Raw genomic sequence first — 23,951 nt, 5'->3', positions numbered from 1 at the left:
TGGAAGAGAGTAAATAGGCAAAGGCAGTGACTGCAACTAGGAGGGAACCTTCCTGTGTGACAGCAGATACAAAAAGAGACAAAAAGATACACTTTAAAGGCAGACAACCTTTTTTAAGCTACTCTACAAAAATACTACTGTAGGGGAGTCAAGGTAGCACACGAAAGTTAGGATGAGGCTTCTGAGAGAACTAATCCCAACATGAAGGAAATAGTCCTTTAATACTGGGGCAATTTAACTAGGTGTTTCCGTATTCTGCTTTACAGTGTTTATCCACCAGGCTGGACATGCTGGCATGAGACAGTCATGACAGGTTTAACCAGACTAGCCAGGGGAATGTTCATCTTGTTAGATCAGGAGGGTGTTTTCTGTCTGTGGGATGTTTTTCTTCTGTGAGTCTTGATAATATCAGTTAAATGGGGTAAATCTTGTAGATAAGCAAAAAGAAGAGCAGAGCTTAGGATCTTCCATTTCCAGTCTTCATATCTCACAAAAGTTGTGGTATGTCTGTGGTATGTTCAGATATGTTAACATATCTGAACAGGGCACATGTTCAGGGTATCCAGGTGAAGAATCATCATCTACACAGATTGATTCCAAAATGCTTCAGCGCTGACATGTAAGCTTTGTCTGACACTGCTCTGAGGACAGTCAAAGATGCTAGAGCACTTGTGTAGTCAGTGAGAAATTTACCCGAGGCTCAGTCCAGCTTCCTCTTAAAGTTCCTGGAATTTGGGTCTTACTCATATAAGCAGCATTTTTAATTTGTCAAAACTATTTCTGTCCTAGCTTTAGTGACCTTTGTGCTTTGCTGTGAACTACAAGAAATGTTACTGGATGTTCAGTGCGAAACATCCCTTTGTTTAAGCAATGTTATACCCATCTGTGCACCCGCGTCAGGTGAGCAATGCAGTGGTTCGTTCTCCCTCAGTCACAAACCTATGGTTACACACTCTAGCAGATGATGATTAGTAGTTGTCTTGTTCTGTTTGGTTTTTGTTTGTTTGTTTTTTTCTACAAGAATGTATTCAGTTAAGGAGGATTTGGTTTTCATCTCTCTGTGGTCAGACTGCCCAGCAAAAGAGGTGACTGACTGAAATGCAGTTCAGGTGCTTGGTGCAGAAAAAAGGGGTGTAAGACCCCTGCTAGGATCTGGGAGTCTTACTAGCTGAAAAAAGAAATGTGCAGTGCCAAGCAGAGAGGTCCCTTTTGGTCACCTCTTGTGCAGTGTTGTGCCTGCACGAGGAAGGTCAATACTGGGGAGCTCTTATAATTCTGTGGCAATTATCCAGTCAGATTGAAATATGTTTTAATCTTACATGGTATGTGTAAGTGGAGCGTATGGTACTTGTTCTGTGCCACAACAGGCTCATCCTGCTTGGGCTTTGGAAGTCTTCTGCTTATCTGTGAATTTCACCCACAGAGATCAAGGCTCAACTGTGCATCTACTGTGGTTTATGTTCTGAGTACGTAAAACCCTCACTTTTATGTCAGCGCACAAAATGACACATACTTCCATCTGTGGCATTATCTGTGACTGTGGTTTACTCTTGTGTCATTTTATATTATGTTAGAAATGCTTTGTAGCTCTGCATCAGGTCAGCATGCAGGACCATGGCTCAGCTTCAGCTCAGCCAAGGCACGGAAAATCAATTTCATCCTTTGGTGATTAGGTTAACCAGTTTGGCCAACTGACATCTCTTATTGTCTCCAAAAGAAGCCATGTTCCAACCCTTCACAGCTGTCTGAATTTGGTATAAGAGAAAGCAAGTGGGGCTTGCTACTACTAGTGGAGCCATGGGAATGGGAGCTGGTGAAGGTGCAATGTGATGACACTGGCTGCAACAAAAAAGAGGTTCCTTAGTGTTGTGCTGCTTCATTGTCCAGCTGCTAACAGCTGTTCAGAGAACATGAGCAGTTAACCTTCCTTGAAGGAGGACAGTATTTTCTCATGTGACCTAGACAGAGAAAAATATGGTGCTTAAAGGTGATTTGATGGGAAACTGAATGGAGGTGCATACTAGCTTAATATTTTTTCATTTATGTTTAAAAAAGTCTATGTATATTAAATACCTAGTGTTTTGGAATGGCATTTGCAGAAACTCCAGTGCATAACTTTATTTCTACCTGTCAATCTGGAAATGACAGCTTTTTTTACCTCTGAACAGAGTTCAGTGGTGTTCAAAATGTTTGGACTTCTTGTCAGTTATCTCCTTCCTGTTTTCCAGCAGTGTATGCTGGCAGAGAACCAGCTGTCTCGGGAGATGTCATAAACTTCAGTACCTCTTAGAAACGGGGCCTTTGGGAGTAGAGCTGTGCCCCCTTCACACACAGTGCTGCAATGTTCAAAAACCACAGTTTCTGTGCATCCTCAAAGCTTGATGAATCAAGTTGCTGGGAATAACTTTGCAAGCCTAGGATGTTGGTAACCCCTTAGGAAGTTGATAACTTCTGTAACTTTGCTCTTATTCTCTTCCCTGCCTGGCATGAATATTTGTTTTAAGATGTCTCATAAGGTCTGGGATACTTCTAAGAACATGTGTTTCGGGGAGGGAGTTGATGAAATTCCTGCATGTTTCTTTGCATTTCATATATAACCCAATACCACTGTGAGTCTAGGCTGATGCTGTTGAGAAGGGGGTCAATGGTTACAGTATATGTACTTAGTGTCCCACAGATTTAAAGGAATTTTTGTAACCTTTTGGGAAGCTTCAGTGTAAACTTGCAAGAAGTAAATCTGGGGGTCAGGGTTTTTCTGTGTCCCTTGAAATCCGCCCAGCTTTAAATGGGGCTGAAATGATGAAAAAGTCTCCTCCATGGTTTAGTTCACATGCCTCAAAAAGCATCACTGTGCCAAAGTAATATCCAAACAGCAACACTGGGGCTGGGCCGTACAGCAGCATGCAAATGCTGCTGAGGGTTAAATGCAACCAGGCAGCTTGGGGAGCGTGAGCTACGAGGAGAGCTGGGTCAGGCTGCTCCCAAACCCAGTACCAAACCTTCACGATACAGCCACGCTCTGGAGTGCTAATAAACAGTTCATGCAGGCAGCTATTCCCATCCATCTGCACCTTCTGGCTACAGAGCATAGCCAGGAGCAGGCAGTAGTTGGCACCCAGCCCTTTTCACCCCTGGTGTGTCAGTAGTTTATTCTGTCAAAAGTGGTAAATGGGCTGCTCTACTTGGTTCTGTATTGCCATGGGTGTACCAGTGCTGCAAATTCAGGGCTTAAGCTTTGCTGTTGTTTGAGATAAAGGGCTGTGCAGAATCAGACTCTACCTTTTCTGTTAGCCCCTATTTAGGCTGCACATACAGAGGCAATTAAAAAAAAACACCTTATGGAGGATGTGAAAGCTGAGGGGACTGAAAACTTATGTCACTCTACTGGAAAGCTGCATTGTCTGTCGCAAGCTTTCTGGGTGCCTGTGTTGGGCTGGGCCCTGGTTTGTAGAGGTGCTGAGCTCTCAGAGATGCCAGGGAAAGGGAGTTGGTCCAGCAGGGAGCAGAGGTGTTTGGCTTCCTCAGTTTGTTATTTTTTTTTCAGGTAGCACCAGTCCGTCATTTGCCCACCCAACCCTTGCCTGGGCCACCTCCAGAAATCTTTAAAGTGATCAGCACTGTTGAGTAGCCCTCTTCAAAGCTGCAGGCCCCCAAGACGCTCAGTTCCCGTGAGGCTGTCTTGCAAAGGATGGTTCAGGTGGTCTTCCAGGGGCGCTGGGGTTGCCCAGAGATGCTCAGTCAGGTTGAGGGTGGAGGGTGTTGATGTACTGGCTGCCTGATCCAGATCTCTTTTCCCTAGCACATAAACAGTGTTTTTCTGTCACAGTGAAGGTGACATTTTAAAATACTTGTGATGCTTTTGGATGCTGTGATGACAAATGACTTGAGGAGGTAGGGGAAAAAATAGTGGAGGTGACTAATTCTGCAATCTCTTCCTTGTGTGAAGAGGACAAGTCAGGGACAACTGACTGAACACACTTATCAGCTGTTTCTCTCCTTTTGTGCCAAATGGCCTGTGGAGGTGGGGAGGAAACCAATCTGCAGTTGTGTAGCTGCACATCAACTCCTGAAGCCCTTGCTTGAGGAGGCCAAGGCAGGGTTCTGTAGGTAATTGATGTGGTGGCATTTCCAAGCCTTAGAGAGTACTGCTGCAATGTAAATGAGTGCTTCTTTCTTGTTGGCTGGCTGATTTTTGTACATAATTCAAAAACCTCATCAGTGTAGGTGGCACTTGACGATAAAAGGGGAAGTGAACAGTGAGTGGCTGCCTGGTCCAAAAGGGCTCCTGGCACAGTGGCCACACATGAGTATGGCTCAGTAGAAGGGAGAACAGGGGGAATGAACTCTGTTTGCTGCAACCAGCTAGCAGAGAGAAGCTGTGTGTGGCTCCCCAGCAATTCCAGGTGCCTCTTGTGGCATAAAAAGATGTAGGGAAGTTGTCCCATCTGCTCTAAGTTTCAGCAGCTGCTGTGGCAACAGGGGTTTTACCCCACAGTGTTCTATTCTCTACCATTGCCTGAAGAGGTACCTGTTAATCTGCTGAGAATATTTGTGGTGCTCAGAGAGGTCCCTAGAATTTAGCAAGAAACACCCCTCTCTTGGGCTGCAGATGAAGCAGGTCATTTGTCTGTGTGCCTGAATGGGAAATATGCCATGAGTCAGTCACTTCAGCTGATCCTGAGTGCTGGACAAGCTTAAAGTGAAAGCAAGTTTTAGCCTCATGAGGCTAAGGATTAAAACCTCAGTTACAAAATGGGAAATTATTACAGAAAGGAAAAATAAAGAAAGACAGAAGAGGCAACAGTTAATACTCATGAGGCACAGGACAGTGGCTTCTCTGAAGCTTAGTTAAGAATAAATCTCCTCAAGAGCAAAGTCGTCTTGAAAGGCTGCTGCTTAGACCCCTGTTAACCTTTACTCTCAAGGAGTAAATTGAATTGCAGTTATGAAGCTGGCACAACTCATACCAGAAGGCTTTTGGCTTCACTCAGCACTTCATCTTTGAGTTTACTGGCATTTACAAGGCACTACCTATGATGTATTCACACATGTGATTAGGTTGAAGGGTCACCTGCACTGCAGCGACATAACAAATTTTTCCAGTGGAACACATCTCTAAAGTTTTCTTTTGCTTCTTAAATCTTGCTCAAAATCCAGTTACTTAAACTTTGCCCAGCTGTTTTTCTCTGTTTGTCCCACAGTAAGTGGAGTGCTTAGAGGTAAAACCTGGGAACGCATGCTCTAGGCATTAAGGGCAGGCCTAGATCACCATGCTGTGATGGAATAGGGTGGGTGGGATGGTTGGTTTTCCATGCCCCAGCATATCTCAGGAGGGATCTTTGACATATTTTCTTTTGTGGAGTTTGGGAAGCTGATGTGCATTTAAAAAGAAAAAAATTTATTTCTCCCTCTTTCAGCCAAGCAGATACGTGGCATCAGTGGCGGGTGTTGGAGCTGTTTTGCAGGGTCGCCATGACCTGCCAGAGGAGAGGAAATTCTAAGCAATACAAATATCCTGTTTTCTGTGCAGTTTCCTCATTTGTGATTTGTTGGTTTTACTTGAATGGCTATTGAAATTTCCACAAGAAAATTTCTGGCATGTGCTATGTCTATACCCATTATTCAGGATAGGGGAGAAGCAAGGAGAAATGTAAAGTGCCTTCAGCACTCCAGACTTCACATGGGTAGACAGAGGCATTTTTACAAATATCTTTGTAATATAACTAATTCCTTTTTAAAAATAGGCTAGAGTATTTGGTCCTACTGCAACAAAGCTCTATTCCCCATACCGTTGTTGATATAGCTGTGCAAAATAGCTAAAATCAGTGTGCTGTCACAGGCTTCCAGGGTGCCTTATGGGACAGCTCTGTACCTTGATATTGTATCCACGGTACAGTGGGGTGTTTGCATTCTTCATTCGTTTCAGTAGGAGGTCTCATGCTTTTTCCATATCAGACTAATAGGAAAGCCTGGTTGTTAGGTCGAACCAGCCTCCAGTGAAACAGCTGTGGGGAAAAGATAGCACCAAGGATTTTCTGGGCCTCTCTCATGTGGAATCTCTCTTGTGACAAACTTACATGTCACTGTTCAAAAATACCATCAGTTTGATGCCTGCCAACTAGATTGTACTACTGGGATAACGAGAAGTATTTAGCAATCGTAGAAGACATACCAGAGGTGTGCCCATACCAGAGGTATGGGCACAAGTTAGTACACAGGAAGTTCCGTTCAAATACATGGAAAAACTTCTTTACGGTGAGGGTGACAGAGCACTGGCACAGGCTGCCCAGGGAGGTTGTGGAGTCCCCTTCTCTGGAGATTTAAGACCCGCCTGGATGCAGTCCTGAGTAATGTGCTCTAGGCAATCCTGCTTTAGCAGGGGAGTTGGACTAGATATCTCTAGAGGTCCCTTCCAACTCTGAAAATTCTGTGATTCTGTGAAACTGAGCAGTGTTCTCTGCCGTTGTGTAACAGTCTTTCTTCTCGGTTTTGGTAGTTTCTTAATTTAGTGGGTGTTTGTAGGTGGAAGTCTGCCTATGTGCCAAATCTATTGTGCAACAGGTGTCTTCCTCTTAGATATCCTCCATGATGCTTTGTCTTTTTTTCCAGATTGTCCCCAGCCACCACAGCCTGAGAATGGAGGCTATAAATGCCACCCTAGCCCCTGCAACAACCCTTTGACTTCAGGCAGTGTTATAGAGTATCTGTGCGTCGAAGGCTACATGCTGAAAGGAGATTATAAATACCTGACTTGCAAGAATGGAGAGTGGAACCCAGCCATGGAAGTCAGCTGCAGGCTTAGCCCAGGTGAGTACTCCCCAACTCCAGTGGGACAGCCAGAATTGCCTGTACATTGGCTTTTCAGATTGTCCTTAAACACTGAGTCAGTGTGATGCTGAGGAAGTCCATACAGCTGCCTCTCACTGCTCCAGCAGTTTCATAAACGCAACTTACAAACGCAGCTCTTTATTAGAAATGTCTCTTCTATAATAGCCCACAAGATGTGAGCTCAGAGCCCCTCATACAAAGAGACAACCCATGGAAAGGAGTATAAAGGAGGCAACTTGTTACTTATGTGGAGCCTCTTATTTTGACAGCTTTCATCCCAGAAATAGGGGAGACCCTAACTGAAGCATTTTCCATGCTGTCTGGTTTTGCTTCTGATGGGTTTGACAGTACATCTCCCTCAGTGGTGTACCTGTATGTGCACATGTGTGTGTGAGTATGTAGAGCCAGTCTTCCTTGCAAACAGGTTAACTAACTGTTGACCTCCTGTGGCAAAGAGCTCGATGGTGCTGCTTTTCACTGTACTGGCAGGAAAGGAGATTGCTGACAAATGATTTCTGCTTCTCTCCAAGTGGAAGCAGACAGCTTTTGTTTTGTGGGTCTCTTCCAGCTGAACAGGAATTCCTCCATCAAAGCAGGAAAGTGAAAAGGTTTGCAGGAAAATGTTCATCGTACAGCTCTTAGTTTGCCTATGTCTCTTCTGGTTTTAAAAGCATACATGCTGGATAAAGGGAGAACTCTCTCCACTCTTCAAGTTTGGCTTGTTGATAGAGTCTTACTGCTCAGACATTCTGTGTCAGCAATATGTATGCTCCCAGATTAAGTCTCGTAACCCACAAAACAAAATGTGCTTGCTTAGAAGGAAACAGAAAAGAACCTTCTTCAAGCTCTTTATGGAGCTCACTGTGTGTCTGTGATCTCTGGAACATCCTGTCCTGTCCTGTCCCAAAGACACTGTCTTCTCAGTGTCTCACAGCCACTCCAATAGCCCCTTCCTATGTTGTATAAGGAAAGGAACTGGGAGTTTACCTGGCAGCAACTAGATCCTGAACAGGCTTTTCAAATTCGGAGTAAACTTCCTTTCCATAGTGGTCCCCTTTCCTCTTGCTGCACCCAGGCTGGAGAACAAAGCTGTGCTATTTCAGGTGTTATTCCCTGGGTTGCATTCCTGCACAGTGGCACTTGGTCTACATCAGGGCTGAAGAGACTGTGTTGTGCTGAGCAGCAATCCCTGAGATTTCTTTAGCATCCTGAAGGATCAGTGGCCTTATCAAAAATACGGGGCTGTAAAAGTCTGACCCAGTGAAAAAGCCATTACTTTCACAGCACAGGCTTTGAAACAACTGGTCAGGGTCAGAGACAGCTGAGGTTTAACTGATGGGTCTCTTTCACAGGGCTGAAAGGAGGAGGAGGAGGTGGGTAACTGTAGAGTGAAAGGCAGTAGGTCTTAAAATGAATGGTAATGGATAAGATCCCACCTGCTCCATATAGAGTAAGTGAAATCCCTAGCGGTTATCAGATGTTTTGTGTAGCTCTGCACCTGTCAGCCCCATAGCCTTTTGCCAGTTTATTGTATGAGTTAGTGAGCATCTTGTTGGAATATGAGATGGTGAACATGCTGGAGTGTAGTCTGGGTAGTGAGCAGTTTTACAGCATTGGGTACTGATGCTGAAAATGGAGCACCTCTATTTGCCTACCCTCTTCCCTGTCAGCGTACTCAGTGCCCTGAGTAATGTTGAAAATGGAAATCCTTACTCAACCCTATTTGCCATAGGGAAAAACGTACCAAACATTGTTTTTCCCTGGGGAGAGGTCAAGCTGCTTCTCAAAAATTTCAGGAAAACAAGTTTGAAACAACTAAACCAATGGCTTTGTCCTCAAGAGAAGACACAGAAAATGCAACCTTGCTTTCAGCTTATGTGCCTTTTTTGGGCATAGATTTCAGGCTGTAGTCTTAAAAACAGTGGTCTTCCAGCTTTTTTCTTCTGTTTGCATGCTCTTCTTACCCTTATCCCTACCTGCAGATGTGTCCTGCATCCCCCTGCAGTTTGAGACCTGTGCTCCCAAAGAATGTGTTGAATGTAGCAAAAAGGAATTGGGGAATTGATACATGGGAATGTCTTGAATGTGAAATGCATGCTAGTATTTGCTGATGGGGAAGTGAGGTTTTTCAGATCTCTACCAAAGACATTAATTCGGGACAGAGGCACCATATATCCCACCAGTTATTTGCTCTAGGGAGGTGAAAGGACTAGCGTAGCATTCTAGGCATGATATGCAGTGCTTAGCAATACCAACTCCAGGCCACTCTCTCTCCACTCCGAATTTATTTCTGTCTTGCAAGGGACCTTTAAAAGCCAAACTGGTTCCCATACAGTCACACAGCACAGTTGAGGAGGGATAAGAAGGAGTAACGTGAACAGAGCACATGTATCTAACACTGAAAACTCAGCATCCTGAAGCAACATCTGCCTTCCTTCTTTGTTCCTTGGCATGTGTTTGTGTGAGAGTGAAACTGAATACTTGTTGCGTCTTAAATATACCCAGCCAGGTGACTTCCACCCCTTCCTTTGGGAGACTGTTCCGTTAGCCAAGAAAACCCATTATTTGGAACTTTTCCTATTGGTTGGCCTAAAATATCCTGCTTATTGTGCTAGACAATTATTGGACTTGCTGATGACATCAGGATGTTTTTTAGCTTTTGCTCAGCCAGATCTATATATAACATGACCCTTACCACCATCTGTCAGTTCCCCTCACCTGCTTGCACTGCTTTTCTGTTTGCCTTGTGTTTTTCCCAAGGACCCTTGTATGTGCATATTTTGTTTTAGATTCCCTTTACAGCTGGTGGAGAGGTATCAGCTTGAGATCTGAACTGTCCTCTGTAAGAGATAGCTGGTGTGCCTTGACTGTGTGGAAAACTTGGGCTCCTCACATGTGCACCAAGTACAGCTCCTGAGGGCAGGCAGTCTGGCTGTTTTTTCTTCCCTATGCAGTGATTTAAGGGAGTGGATCATTTTACCTTGTGTTCCTCTTGGTTTTGTAGAAAAGGACTCCCCCCCAACAATTGGAGTACCCACACTGTCCATAGTAGCCTCCACAGCAAGCTCCGTTGCCCTGATTCTGCTCTTAGTTGTGCTGTTTGTTTTGCTGCAGCCAAAGCTGAAGTCATTCCATCATAGCAGGTAAGTGTAGCTGGGGTTCGGAGGGGCTGAGAGGTGTCCTGTTTCTTTGCAACAGAAACCTATTAAGGTACTTGGTTTAGGCCTTCATTTTGGAGCAACTTAACTCCTCACTTCTCTGCTCCTGCTTTAATCACCTGAGTGGCACCTCTGCCCCATGGTCCAGCGGTAGTCTGAAATAGTTGTCTGCAATACCCAGCTGGAGTCCCTGTTCTAATATGCCATCTGATGAGTGGTTTCCTTGCTATTTTTCCATGGCCTTGAATGTGAAAAAGTTATGATCGCTGTTAATCTGGCTATAGATCAATCTCCTGCCTCTTCTAGCATTGGATAGCTGCCAAAGGCTGTGTCTGGGCATATGTATGTATCTTCCCTAGTCTGTTTGCGAGATCCTATGGACACAAATTCTGATAGTACTGCTGATAAGATACATGTGCAAATCTGCCACTGCTCCTTGCTATGGAAGGAGAACCCTCCTGGCCTGGGTTTGTAGATGAGGGGAGGGACTCAGCCGTAACACTGATGCCAGCTGAGGTCAACAAAGCCACTGTGGACTCTCTCTTCCAAACCAACTTCTTGTACTCCTTAAATAAGAGCAGACACATGGCTGTCCAGCAGCGGGGAGGCTGAGAGGTGAGGGTCTGGAGTGTGCCCTTTTCTGAAGAAGTCCAAAACACTGGAAAAGAAAAATTCAATCTCGGGACTCTGACTCATGAGCCTAGGTGATTCACACTGTGCCAGCTTAAGAGCTGTCTGCCCCACCCTGCCAGAGGTTATCTCACCAGCAGCAAAGGTGGCAGAACAGGCAGCGGCGCTGGGTGCTGCAGAATATAGCAGTATAACGACCTGAAATCAGTGGTGGTCAGAGCTCTTTTTTATCTGCAGGCTGTGACAGTGGAGGGCTCTGAGTCATGATCTTTGTCAGATTTAGCTATGGAGGCAGGTGAGGTGGGAGGCATTGTAACCTTTTCAGCTCTTGCTGCTAAATCTACCGGCCACTGTGAATTACAGCCCCTGCTCATGTTTATGGCAATTCACAGTAGGGTTGCAAGGCCATGATTGCTTGACCTTGTTAAACCACCATTCACGTTTCTGTCTGTTCTCCCCTAAGTAAGTCAATGGTGAGCATTAGAGTTCTGCTGTGGGAGGTTACTAGAGTTCTCAGTAACATATATAAGAATATAAATGCTCAACTGCTCAACTTGATTTTTTCCCCCCACCCCTCCCCTCCCTCTTTGTTTCTTTTTTTTTTTTTTTTTTTTTCTTTTGAGGCGAGACCAAGGTGTGTCTGGAGATCAGGTCTCTATCATGGTGGATGGTGTCCAAGTGGCCTTGCCATCCTATGAAGAAGCGGTGTATGGCAGCGCAGGGAACTGCATTCCACCCTCAGACTCCCGAGTGCAGATCGTGCTCTCAGAGGGAGCTGGGCAGAACGGAGCCAGAGAGATGCAGCAGCAGGACCAAGGGGCTCTCAACAGCTTTGAAAGAGAAGATGAAGCCCCTGGACATTCTGGACTGTGTGAAGCCAGTGGCTCTCAGCGCTCTGAAACTGTTCTTGTGCATCAGGCTGCTACCTCTTCCTGGGTAGCTGGCATGGCTAGCAGTAGACCTGTACAAAAAGAGGTCCAAGATTCAGAAAGCAGTGACATACAGAGCCTTTTATCACTCACTTCCTCCGAGGAATACACAGATGGTACGTGACTTGGGCAAGGAGCACTGAATGAGACCCCTATAAGAGTAGGTTCTGCGGCTGACTGCCACCTAGGATGAAAATGGCAAGGAATGCCCCTATGAATGTCAGGCTCCAAAGGAGCTTTTGAGAAGAGTTGTCCCAGTCTCCGTGGCATGTTTCACAACTTAGATGCACAAGCAGTATTTAATACCTTCTTCTGAAGTATGCAGTGCTCTCAGGCTGGGAACCTGGGGCAGTCTGGAAAGACTGTTGGGGTTGTGCTGCTCACTCTTGTCTTAGCAAAGGATTTCCAGAGAAATGCCAGTCTCCAGCATCATAGTGCAAATGCAGTAAAATAGCTGTGTTTGTGGAAAACAAGTTGGTGGGAGTGGGAGGATATGCTTGGAATACAAACCCTTTGTGATACTTGGGTTTTTTCATTTTTAGAATGTGTTAGTAGGCAGCTTACTGCCACAGTGCATACAGTGCCGCAGCCTTGGCATGTGAGAAGACCTAAAAGGGATGTGCTTGAACTTACTGTACAGGGCAGCGGGGCAAGTCTGTTAAACAGTCAGTGCATCTTGCATTCTTGACTGCTGTTCCGCCCTGAAGGAGTGGCGTTACAATGATAGAGCTGATGTGAAGCCGCAGCTTAAGGTTGCTTCTGCAGAGACTGCTGTGTCTTAGGCAAGAAGTGTAACTGGCTTGTAGATAGCTCAGGGCATGAGCTATCTACTCCTTTCCATGGTGTCAAGCCCTATAGCCGCTGTAATGCGATCCAGAACCCTTGCAGTAAAATCAGTTAAAGGGGATGTCTGCTAAAGGACAGAAATGGCAGCGTGTCCTGAGATGGGCATTAAACCTTAAGTACATAAACAGCAGAAATTCAAAAGTGGAGCTTAACAAAAAATGTCTGCAGTGTAGAAGTTGGAGGATGTTGCCTCTGTGCTGTGTCATTTTTATCACTGCTTGAAACATGTATTGCCTCTAAGGCTCATTGTACAGTAGAGATTGCCCCTTGCAGCAGGAAAGACCATAAAGCTTGTGCTTATGGCTCAAAGATGAGGAAGCTGCAGCTACTGGAGGAGGTTGCATTTCTTCAGTCCTGGTATTCAGTATTGCATTTCTTCATCCCTGTCACAGTACAAAACAAGTCTTGGGTATTTTGAGGGACTAAGACTGATGAGGTCATGGGAGAGAAGGGATGTTTTTCTTAAGGGAAGTTATTACCTTCCCCTAAACAGCATTGATGAGGCTTTACTCAGGATACTGTATCTTCTTGTGGAACCCCCAGTTCAAGAGAGGTGGGAAACTGGACAGGCTCTGTTGGAGCTGTGGGGAGTGGCTGAGGGAGCTGGGCTTCTTTCATCTGGTGAAGAAGCAGCTGAGGACCAAGCCAACAATTGACTACGATTACAGGTAGTCAAAAAGATTATGAAGCTAAACTCTTCTCAGCCAGATGATATAATATGGGGCAATGGCCCAAGCTATAACTTGACAGGTTCAGATTGGGCATTAGGTTAATATTTTGCACTAGGAGAGTAGTGCAGGACCAGATGGGCACCCACAGAGGTGATGGAGTCTCTGTCCTTGGAGATTTTCAAGGCTGGAGCTGGCGATGGTCCTGTTCTCCAGGGCAGATTGGAGCAGAGCCCTCTAGAGGTCCCTTCTGTTGTGTTGTGATGACAGGAAGACCACTGCATTATAACATTATGGAAATGGGAGCCTGTCTTGCTTTCAACAGTGGGGTGTGTTTTTTTTGGTGTGTGTTGAACTGCAAAAGTTTGACTACTTTTTCTTTTTTCTCTCCCCACCATTCAGATATTCCCTTATTGAAGGAAGCATGAGGCCTGCTGTGTCTGTCTAGCCTTCTCCCTCTTGGATTTCTTCCTCCTACCCTCCCCCTGCCTTTGGGACAGAAGCACTCTGTGCAGCCTTCCCCGTCCTCGCGAGCTGTACCCTGGATACCTCCAAGCAGAGACGCCCTCAGCTGAAGATCCAAAGGATGTTGCCAGGTTGCCTCCTGGATGCACCAGTGGGGTTGGTGCAGCGCTGGCTTCCCCATTCCATCTGCATCAGGGGCTCAAGGAACGGAGTGAATTTGAGCTCTTCTTTCCTCTTCCCCAGCCAGATGTTTGACAGCAGTCTCTGAAGGGCTGCTCTTTTCTTGTGCCTTTCTCCTCCTCACACCGGCTTGTTGCAGCTTATCAGCCTCTCTAGCCCTTCTGCTGCCCAGAGAGCAGGGGCTAAAGCCGCTTGCTCGCTGGGTGCAGACACAGTTTATATATACGTATATATGTTATATAGGCTCTTCTTCCAGCATCCTCATTGTGATAGGGCAGGACAAAACACCTCACTGGGACTGAAGCTGGGCTTGGGAGGGATCCCAGTGAAGGGGCAGCTTGTGATGTCTAGAAGCGCCTCAGATGAGATGGGCTGTGTTACAACTTAGCTGTGCAATAACAGTTCATTGAGAATTGCTAGAGCGCTGAAGGCTGAGAAGTCCAACGTGTAGGAATGCCCTCTGTCCCTCTCTCAAAAAACGTCTCTGTGAGTCCATTCCTGAAAATTGCTTTTGTCTCCTCCTTCCTTCTCTACCTGTGCAGCCCACTTGGTTATGCTGCATTTCTAGAAGCCGGGACTGGGACTGTACTGCCAATAAACCAACCCTTGCAGCTTTGGTCTGGTGTCAGAGCAGCTCCTGATGTTAGGTTCTAGAAGGGCCTTGGAGAACGGGCTGTAGTTAGCAGGGTCCAGAAAGCTTGGAAGATGTGACTTTCAGTTAACCAATGCTGTGTTAACCTAGGAGTTAGCCCCGTTCACTGAGGCATCAGGACTGGAACCAAATTTGTGGCCCTGCTCTTCTGAATCAGCTGTATGTCTCAAAGCTTTTTCAATTAGGGTGGTTCTGCACTAAAACTTAGGTTCCTTTTGGTCAGGTCTTCAGGCAGAGGTAACACTTTTCAGATGTAATCTGGAAGTGGTTCAGGTGTTTGAAAATGTCAAGAGAAAAAATGCCCATAGGTAGTGAATGCCTAGTGCCATTGGTGCAATCCCAAACTATCTTTCCAGCCACACCAGGTACCTTGGTTCTTGAATCCTGGGTAGCTGTCATCTCAGAGGCTAGTATGTCTTCCTAGCTTCATAGAGCAAGAGTCTGCTGTTTTATCCTAATGGGCTTCAGTGGGCCCACAGAGAAGGGCTTCTTCCTTGTGCAGCATTTGTAGAGACTCTCCTAAATATAACACGGTTGCCTGTTGCTGTGAGGGAAGGGTGGCTGCATTGACAGCTGTGCCAGAGGACACCATAGGTTATCCATGAACCTAAGTTTTGAACATTGTTTCAAGTTTTGGTACCAGGTAAAAGAAAATCCAAAAATATGTATACCTCTGCCCCCGACAGTTATGTATAGCAGGTCAGAGTATCCTGGCTGCTGTTGACAGGACACTCTTTTTTTGCAGGAAGCCACGTTCATTTGGGGTAGGTGATCCTATCACAAGAGCGTTGTGGTGGCTGTAAAGTTCTTCACCGGGGAGGTCTGAACACTGTCTTCCCTGGGATTGGCTTCAGCAAGAACGGTTGGCTTCTTAGATGCATGTACCTTGTCATAACTGTCTTGAAGTAACTAGGGGAGTGTTTGCCCTGTGCGAAGCTGCTAAATTTTTGAGTTGAAGGAGCAAAATTATATAGCCTTACACATCATGTGGCAATATACAGGTAAATAGGGATGCTGGCTTTGCTGCTTTGCTTTTGGTTTTTGATCCTCACCATCCTCATCCTTGTTGTTTCAGGAACACACCATCAGAGTGCTTGGTAAAAGTGGCGCAACACCTTTAGATATAAAATCACTGTGGCTTAGCTCCAGTTCCTGAAAATGGGGATTGGCCATAGTATCCAGCCATGCACCCACTGCTCCTGTTCCCGATTAGCTGTTAAATCCCAGGACACCTGGGAGAGCGTGTGCCTGTGGATAAAAGAATCCTATTTTCCCTATCCTTGTTTTAGAGGGATGGTATTAATTTAAAAATACAGTATTTTAAACTTCCTTCCCTATTGCTCATGTTACCTTGCATTAACACAAGGATTTGATAAATCCGGTTTGGCTATTTTTTGTTCCGTTTGGATGATGAACATCCCATGTCGTTTTACAGTGGGCTGGGGTGTCTCAGCTTCAAGTACTGTAGAGGACGAATGTTGTTTACACATCTGCTATTGGAATTTTAAAAAATAAGCATGGGAATGTTTGTATTTAGTTTTTAACGCCTACCTTGGAAATGGTCTAAGCTTGAGCAAATTGTCTCATTCACTCGTTTCATCAGGGCAGATAGGGAGGGATGGAGCGCATGTAGTGGTAAGGCTTGAAGGAGCATGGAGGGAATAAGTGACTTCTTTCCTGCTACTTTACCAACTCGGAGCAGGAGGGAGTTGCCCTTTATGCACTTAAGGTCCTGTCTACTCAAACTGACCCTCAACCGTCAAGGTGCAAAAGTGAGGTACGTGCTGCCTTCCTGCAAGGGACAGTCCTTTAAGCCAGCGTTAGCACCGGGTTGGTGGGAGAAGCCCACAACAAAGCTGGAAGCTGATCCCGAGGCCTGACCTTGCCCTGGACGAGCGCCTGCTCTGCCAGCAGAGAGCACGTACCGTGTGGCCCTCCCTCCTCTCTCCGCTATTGTAAAGCAAGCAGCTGCTGGTTTGGGAGAGAAAATTCAATTTGGGTGGGAAGAGGAGGAAGCAAGCTGCACAGAAGAGGCAGTGCTTTAATTTTGTTTCATTTACAGAAATTGTGGGAAATGGCTTTACTAAGGGGGGGAGGAGGGAAATGCGGAGGTGGAGGGAAATATGCAAGCATAGATCTTGTGATCAGGCATAAACAGGCAGCTTCTGTTGGATTGCTGCGAGGGCAAACCAGCAGCTCCCAGGCTGGTCTCTGCTGTGCTGACTGGTAACCCCAGCTGGTGCTTCCAGTGCTTGCAGAAGAGCCTGTCCCCTGCAGCAACACTTGTGGGAGCAGGCCCCAAAGACCCGTGCAAGCCAGAACATGGAAACCAGTTTGGGGGCGTCACATCCCTCCTGCCCGAGTCCTCAGCTTTAGACTTTATTTTCATATAAAATGAGGCGGAATGGTTGGGGAGGTACTTGAGAGATGTCTGCTTGGCAACTTTTTTTTCAAGGGGGAGAGAGAGGGGGAGCAAGGCCTCACTTCACTGATGATCAAGTGATTGTTACTCATTCGTGTTTGTTTTCGTTCTGCGGAGGCTGAAGGATTAGGAAGTCTTTTGGGCAGAGATTTAGGAAAAGCTAAATTGCACAGTCCTGTTTTTGCTTTCGGGAGCAAGGGCTGCAGCTTAAAGATCCCTCAGTCGTGAGCTCTGCCCTATATCAGGGTCATTACCTCTGAGCAAAGAGTGTCCCCTCTGTGGCTGTTGCCGGAGGAAGATGCAGCCTGGATCTCAGTGTGGTGGATGGGTAACACGGGCTCAGCCTTGAAAGATGTAACACAGGAAATTATTCTTTTTTTTTTTTTCCTCTTTTGTTTTAGGATTTTTTTCTGATGGGCCACAGCCTCCTTACTATTTTTCCCACCTGTGACTAGCAAAAGAATTTAAAGGGAGGCATTTTTCTTGTTAAGCACTCCCGACGTAATCATCTCATGTTCTGTCATACATGCTGGATCCTGTGATATTCAAGAACATTAAAACAATTTAATTACATTGGAAAAATAAAAATAGCACTTATTTTAAAGGTTTTTGTTATTTTTGGAGTCTGATAGGTTAAAAAATTAAAAGGGCATTTCAGAAATTCAAAGTACTATGTGCAATAAAAAAAAAACCCTCCTTGCTCCCTTTCAGTTGCATAGTTGTTTTTTTAAAAACAAATTAAAAAAAAAGCGACCTACTGCAGTATTCACAGCCCAGGTGTTGCAGAACTTGGACCAGTTAGAGGGAACCAGAAGGCGAAGCTGTCAGTAGCCCATGGGGAAGTGGGGCCATCTCCTGTGCGGATCGGCATCGTGGAGCTCAGCTCAAATGATGATTCAGCTTGGATTGTGTCAGAGCTTTCTGCCACCTTGAAGGGGGTCAGCGGTATTGGTGAGAGAGACGGTTTTGTGCATTCAGGTTTTAAATAGCTTGCATCTCCCCATTATTAGCTGTAGAAGAGGTAAAAAAGTGAAGTCTGGAGGAGAGATGTGCTGCAGCATGTGAGCCTGCGGAGTTGTTGCTGAGTTAAAACTTCATGAGTTTGAGAGGGCAAAGAGCTTAATGCATTTTTATCCTTTTTGGGTTCTTTTTAACCACTAGGGAACTTACAGAAGAATGCTTACTCAGCAAGCATGCTGCTCCTTGTTTGCCCCTTGGACATCTCCCCTGAGGTTTCTCATTTGCCTTTCAGCTCTGGTGTGGGGACTCTTTTAATGCATCTGGAGCCTTTATTTGGCCTTTCAGCACACAGAGAAGTCAGATGTATTAGGAAGAAATCTGTTCCGCTTGTTTTGGGAGGCAACATCCTAAGATGCTCCCAGAGGTGGATGAGTTGGGTTGATACTGAGGAATGGGGCTAAGAACGTAACAGGCTCAGTTGTTGGAAATAATCTGGGATGAAGTTGTTTGCAGTACAGAAAAGGGAACACAAGGTGAGGGGTGAGGAAGAGCTGTGACTGGAAACAAAGCTGTGCTGCAGGCTAAGGGGCTAATGCATTCATGGCTGGGTTGGGAAAGGAAGCTTGTGCTTTGTTTAAATGATTTAGCAGACACCAGCAGGCTTGCTATATAACAAAAAAAATTGATGTACAACTGGTTGGACACACTGAGATTTCCTTGCTGACCTTTTTTAGAACATACTTGCAGAGCCTGGTTTTATAGTTCTGATAGCAGTTGTTTAAAAAAAAAAAAATAAATCTGCCTTATTACTCTATCCAGATAACTTATTAAATCAATTTCACTTTCTGGTTTCTGTATATAAATGCAATAAATCCCATCCATTTTGCACATCCTGCCTCACCCTTCAGTCCTTACCAGGGAACTGCAGGTTGAACTTGCTCTTTGTGAACACCTTTGTTTGCAGAACTTCATTAGAAAACGTTTATTCTCCATGATACGCTTCGAAAGCGCAGAGGTTTCCTAGAGCAGGCTTCATTTTAAAGCATATTTTTATATAGGAAATAAGCCCCCCTTCCAATCCTCCATCCCTTCCTCCTGCCCTTCCACACCAGGATGGAGCACGCCACTTCCCACACTTCTCATCAGGGCCCTGTGTTCAGCACTGCTTCCAAACTCAACCCTCTGCAGGTGATGTACGGATGTACGTACCCACCAGAAACAGGTTCTATCGATGCCCTGCATAGGCGTTCTGTAAGCTGTGCTTTTGCTTCTGCCCTGGGGTAAGCAAGGACAGAGGCGACTGGGTTGTGCTGGAAAAGGTTTTGGTTCTGATTCTCAAATTTGCTTCCTTCCAAAAGAAAACAAAGTAACATTGTCCATGAAGCAGATGTCCTGTGATGCGGTGGGTAGACTGCTGGTAGTTGCTGATGCAAATGCAAGGGGAGCTTGATTGCCTTTGTGCATTAATCTTTTCTTCTTTCCTGCGTGTGTTTTCTTTTTATCTGAATTGCACCACTATGGAATTATTTGCAGAATGGTACTCCATATATATGTGGGATTTAAAAACGAAACCATAATTGACGCTGTGCAGGATGTCACTCAATCAGTTTTATTTTGCTTTGTTTTATATATATTTTCTGGTATCCTGTACATTGCAGTGGGTGTGAAGATAGTATTTTAATATTTGTACAAAGTTTAATTTAATTGTTCTATGTATATAACTGCATTTCTAAATTAAAAAAAAAAAAGTTCTTTTGAAGTGAATTTATAATCTCTTGTGGTTTTTTTGGTTTGTTTGTTTTTTTTTTTTTCAACTGCTTGGGCCTTATGGGCTGGAGATCTAGCAGATGGTTAGTGAATACGTTGCGGTGGTGCAGAGCCTTCCATGTGAAGTCCCCTGATGTAACGTGCAGATTTCCTGCATGAGGCTGGGCAAGGCGTCTGGTTGCCTTTGCTCTCTGTAGCTCTGTGTGCCGCCGTGGCGATTCACGGCTGTGGTGGGGAAAGACCCCTCCAGGTGCTCTCTCCCTTCCTTTGGCCCCCCCGGATAAAACATAGTCTGTGCAGTCTGAGTTGGGAGCAAGCAGCGATGGATGGGTCAGCGATGGCGAGGAGGGATGTGAGCTGGGAGGAGGAGGACAGGGCAGTTACTTGGCTCTGCCACAGCAGGGGTAGGAAACGTGTGGTTGCCGGGTCTGTGCGCAAGGAGGAAAGGCGACAGCAATAAAGGAAAAAGGGCTGACTGCATCGGGAGAGATCGGCTGGATGAGAGCCACTGGGCGGCCTCAAGGAGGGAATAAGGTTGGGTCTGGATTTGATGTAAGGAGAGAAGACGCATTTTGGGGGAGTGTTTGAAACAACTGCTGCGTGGTTTTCTCACAGCGCCGTGCTTACGGGGCTTGGGACCTGCGCTGATGACTGCGGCACCGATGGCCGATAGCTGCTGCGGTGTCTCCGTGCGTTGGTGGGCCCTTGGGAACGGTGAGCTGGGGGAGGGTGGCCGAGCTGCTGAGGGTGGGAAAGGGGAGGGGGGAGAAGGGTTTAAAGAGATGTATGGCATCAGAGGGCTTCAGGGAGGAAGAAGGGGTGAATGTAATAAATGGCCAATTAATCTTGGAGACTAGATAAAGAGAACAGTATATATAGGAAGAGATGTTATTTTTAGAAGGAAGGTAGGTCTCATTGGCAAAATACTCATCCAAAGAGGGTAGCAGGACAGCATCAGAGAGACCTTTCAAATAGGTGGGTGTAGACAGTGCCGGGCTGAGGCTGGGCGCAGGCTCTGCTCTTCCTCTTCTGGGTAGTCGTGCTGCACCAGGAGGATGGCAGAAGCAGAACCTGCAGCGTTGTTCTGTTAGTGCTACATGCAGTCCTCTTCTGTTGTTATTATTATTATGGTTTGTATTGCTTCAAAGGCCTAAGGTAACATTGCCCTTTGAGGTAAGTGAACTAATGAATGTTCCTTTCTTTTAAGGAAATCTGTGAGTAGCATAATGGGAAAGGGAAGGAGAGGTGAAGGGGAGAAGGAGATCCTTTTGACCATCTTGTTCAAAGCAAAGTCCTTAAAGTTGTTAGGAGATTTTTGAATACTCACATAGATGTATTTGTTTTGTTTTGTTTTTTTCCTCTGTGGAGAAACAGGCAGGTTAAAGAGAAGGGAAGGGGTGACATCTGCCTTCCTCCCATTTCCATTTATTCCTTAAATTATTCCCACCCAGCAAGCTGATCTTACCATAGTTCTGCTGCTGCGAAACTGGAGCTCGGTGGCCCGTGCCTGCCCTCCCGGAGCAGACAGTTGGCACACGGGAGGCAGTGGCCTCCAGGAATTGCTTTTAAATTATTACTATTTTTCACTGGGCTGCGGTCTCCTGCCACAGCCACTCTGGGAGCCAGGAATGTGCCTTTCTTGTCTAACAGATAAGAGCTGCAGAACACCGCTTTGGAAATAATTTGTCACCTCTGGTTTGCGCCTGCAGTGAGAAACGGCTGTGGGAGCCGAGCCGGAGGGAAGCCGGTCTGAGGTGGGTGGTCTGGGAAACCCTCCTTAACAGTTGGCCCTTGGGCTGAGGGCGGAAAGGCCGGCGTTCACAGGAACACCTCCGCTTCCAGAAAAGCAGCCTCACCACAAAGACATCGACCCCGCCACAAAAGCCGCTTTGAGAAACTTGCTCGGGCAAGGGGATAGATGGGCTCCTGCCCTTACCAGGCGTCCCGCCAGCCGGCACGCTATACTGCCCGGCTCCCAAACAGGATGTTCTGTACGTGTGGATTTTCCAGGAACACAAAGCCATGGACACACCAGCCCCATAACAACCACATGCTTTAACTCTTTAAGAGGACAGAGGGCATCTGGAGCCTTTCCTCGCTGCCTCTGGCTGCTGCGTGCCGCAACATCGCCATTGGAAAGCTTTGCGGTGGGACTGTGTTATCAAATCGTCCCTTGATGTACTGTAGCTTTGCCCCTGCTGAAAACTTCCCCTGCGGTAAGAGCTGCCCTCTTTTTAAGAGTATCAGGAAATGGAGGATTCCCCGTCCTGCAAGCAGGAGGATGCCAGCAGGCTGTGCACCAGCAAGCCCCACGCTTCGCAAAGCGAGTGTGTGGGCGCTCCTCCTCACCCACCAGGGCTGTGCAGAAGGGCTCCTTGTGAGTGCCGTCCCTGGAGAAGGGAGCAGGGTCTGACGGGGACACGCTGCCAGCCCCCGTCCCTCATCGGCTGCCGTACTTGGCAAAACTGGAGTGGTGTCTCTCAGCACCAAGCCGGAGTCCTGGAACGCAGGGGAAGGGATGGACAAATGCAGACAATGGACTTCCCAATTCCCTCTGTTCCCTTTCGCAGGAGGATGATGTTTCCCAGCAAATTCCTCACCTTAACCTTCAGTGAGACCAGGGCCGGGACACAGCAGAGCTAAAGAGCCCCGAGGGTGCTCCAGGGTGAGGTGGTTGTCCCTTGGCAGCTTTCTGTTGTCTGGCCCATGCCGAGCTCAGGGTGGTTCTTTGTGACACAGCTCAGGCTTTTCATTTGACATCTGTGAAAAAGCCCAGACTTTGGGGCAAGAGGGCACAGAGCGGTGCCGATGGTGGCGTTCAGGGCACAAAGACCGGTGTCTCCTTGGCTGTTTCTGCGGGCACACAGCTCGCATCTCGTAGCTGCTCTGGGGGGAGTGGCAGGGGGGTGTTTGGGACCACGCTGTGTTTTAGCAGGTCTGCCTGACAAGCGGGCTTTGTCTTCCACGGATCCCAGGTGAGGCCGGGGGACCCGCTTCTGTCCCCCCACGTGCCAGACCACGGCGTGCAGCGTCCCTGGGGCAGTTGGGTGCTGATGGGCACAGGGCTGACGCTCTCAGGGAAGGAGGAGGGAGCCATAGCGGGCTGGAGCATGCTCTGGATTCCTGAGAGTGCCAAGGTGGGTGTCCCTCCTCTCGCCGCCGCTGTCTGACACGGGGGGTGTGTGCCATTCGTTAGCCTTGCTCCTGCGCCTGCCCCTGTGGCTGCCGCCTCCCTGCGGTCCAGGGGCAGACAGGGGTGGTAGAAGGACAGGTTGGAGAGCTGGCAGTGGCGGTGCATGTCCCTCCTTGCAGGTCAAGAGCAGCTGGGGATGCCTTTTGTAAGGCTGGGGCAGAACTGCCGGCCACAGCTGGCACACAGCTGGATTTGCTTCTGCACTGGCTCTGCCCATCAGGCGGGCCCTCCCTTAAAAAGGGCTGATGTGCTACCCATATTTAGAAAGTATATAATGTGCATCTTTAAAGTCTCCTTGTGTTGAGGAGACCAGGAGCCAGGTTTGGGAGTAGCAGAATTTCCCTGGGGAGGAAAACTCAGGCAGCGAAGCCCTCTTGGACAAGCCTGATGGGAGCCAGAGGCGGAAGCCTGGCACCCAAGGGGAGACTGCACTGGATTTCCCACCTCATGCTCCCGTCCCTGGGTGCTGCAGGGCAACGTGGGGCTCCCTGTGGGTGGGACAGGACAGCAGTCTTGCACAAACAACTTCCCTCCATCTTCATGAGCCACCTGCACAGGATGGCAGCAACGTCCCTCTAATGGCTGTTTCCAAGAGATTTATGATCCTGAGTTCAGCTCTGCAGAGCAAAGTTGTAACCATCGAATCACAGAATGGTTTAGGTTGGAAGGGACCTTGAAGATCATCGAGTTCCAACCCCCTTGCCACATACACAGAGACCTCCCACCAGACCAGGTTGCTCAAAGCCCCATCCAGCCTGGCCTTGAACACCTCCAGGGATGGAGCTTCCACAACTTCCCTGGGCAACCTCTTCCAGTGCCTCACCACCCTCACAGTGAAAAATTTCTTCCTAATACCTAATTTTAATCCACCCCCTTCCAGTTTGAAGCCATTCTCCCTTGTCCTATCACTACATGCCCTTGTGAAAAGTCCCTCCCCAGCTCTCCTGTAGGCCCCTTTTAGGTACTTGGAAGGCCACTATAAGGTCTCCCTGGAGCCTTCTCTTCTCCAGGCTGAACAACCCCAACTCTCTCAGCCTTTCCTCATATCGGAGGTGCTTCAGCCTTCTGACCATCTTCGTGGCCCTCCTCTGGACCTGCTCCAACAAGTCCATGTCTTTCCTATGTTGGGGGCTCCTGAGCTGGACACAGTACTCCAGGTGGGGTCTCACCAGAGTAGAACAGAGGGGCAGAATCACGTCCCTAAACCATCTTACAATCTGTGTCTCTCCTCATAAATGTAACCTGGCTCCAAA

General features: G+C 47.0%; 1 protein-coding gene across 1 annotated transcript in view; it reads left to right on the top strand.

Annotated features, from left to right (window-relative positions):
• Nucleotides 1-14,023, top strand: part of SUSD6 (sushi domain containing 6) — an 81,889-nt gene extending 67,866 nt beyond the window's left edge. Inside the window, exons 5-8 of the mRNA XM_082485640.1 lie at nucleotides 6,610-6,807; nucleotides 9,833-9,971; nucleotides 11,240-11,661; nucleotides 13,462-14,023. Coding sequence (XP_082341766.1) covers nucleotides 6,610-6,807; nucleotides 9,833-9,971; nucleotides 11,240-11,661; nucleotides 13,462-13,487 — 785 coding nt within the window. The 3' untranslated portion in view covers nucleotides 13,488-14,023. The remainder of the gene's footprint in view (nucleotides 1-6,609; nucleotides 6,808-9,832; nucleotides 9,972-11,239; nucleotides 11,662-13,461) is intronic.
• The last annotated feature ends 9,928 nt before the right edge of the window (nucleotides 14,024-23,951 follow it).

Source organism: Vanellus vanellus (genome assembly GCF_965231255.1).
Source record: "Vanellus vanellus genome assembly, chromosome: 6".
In the NCBI taxonomy this organism is placed as follows: domain Eukaryota; kingdom Metazoa; phylum Chordata; class Aves; order Charadriiformes; family Charadriidae; genus Vanellus; species Vanellus vanellus.
This window is presented reverse-complemented; position numbering and strand designations above follow the sequence as displayed.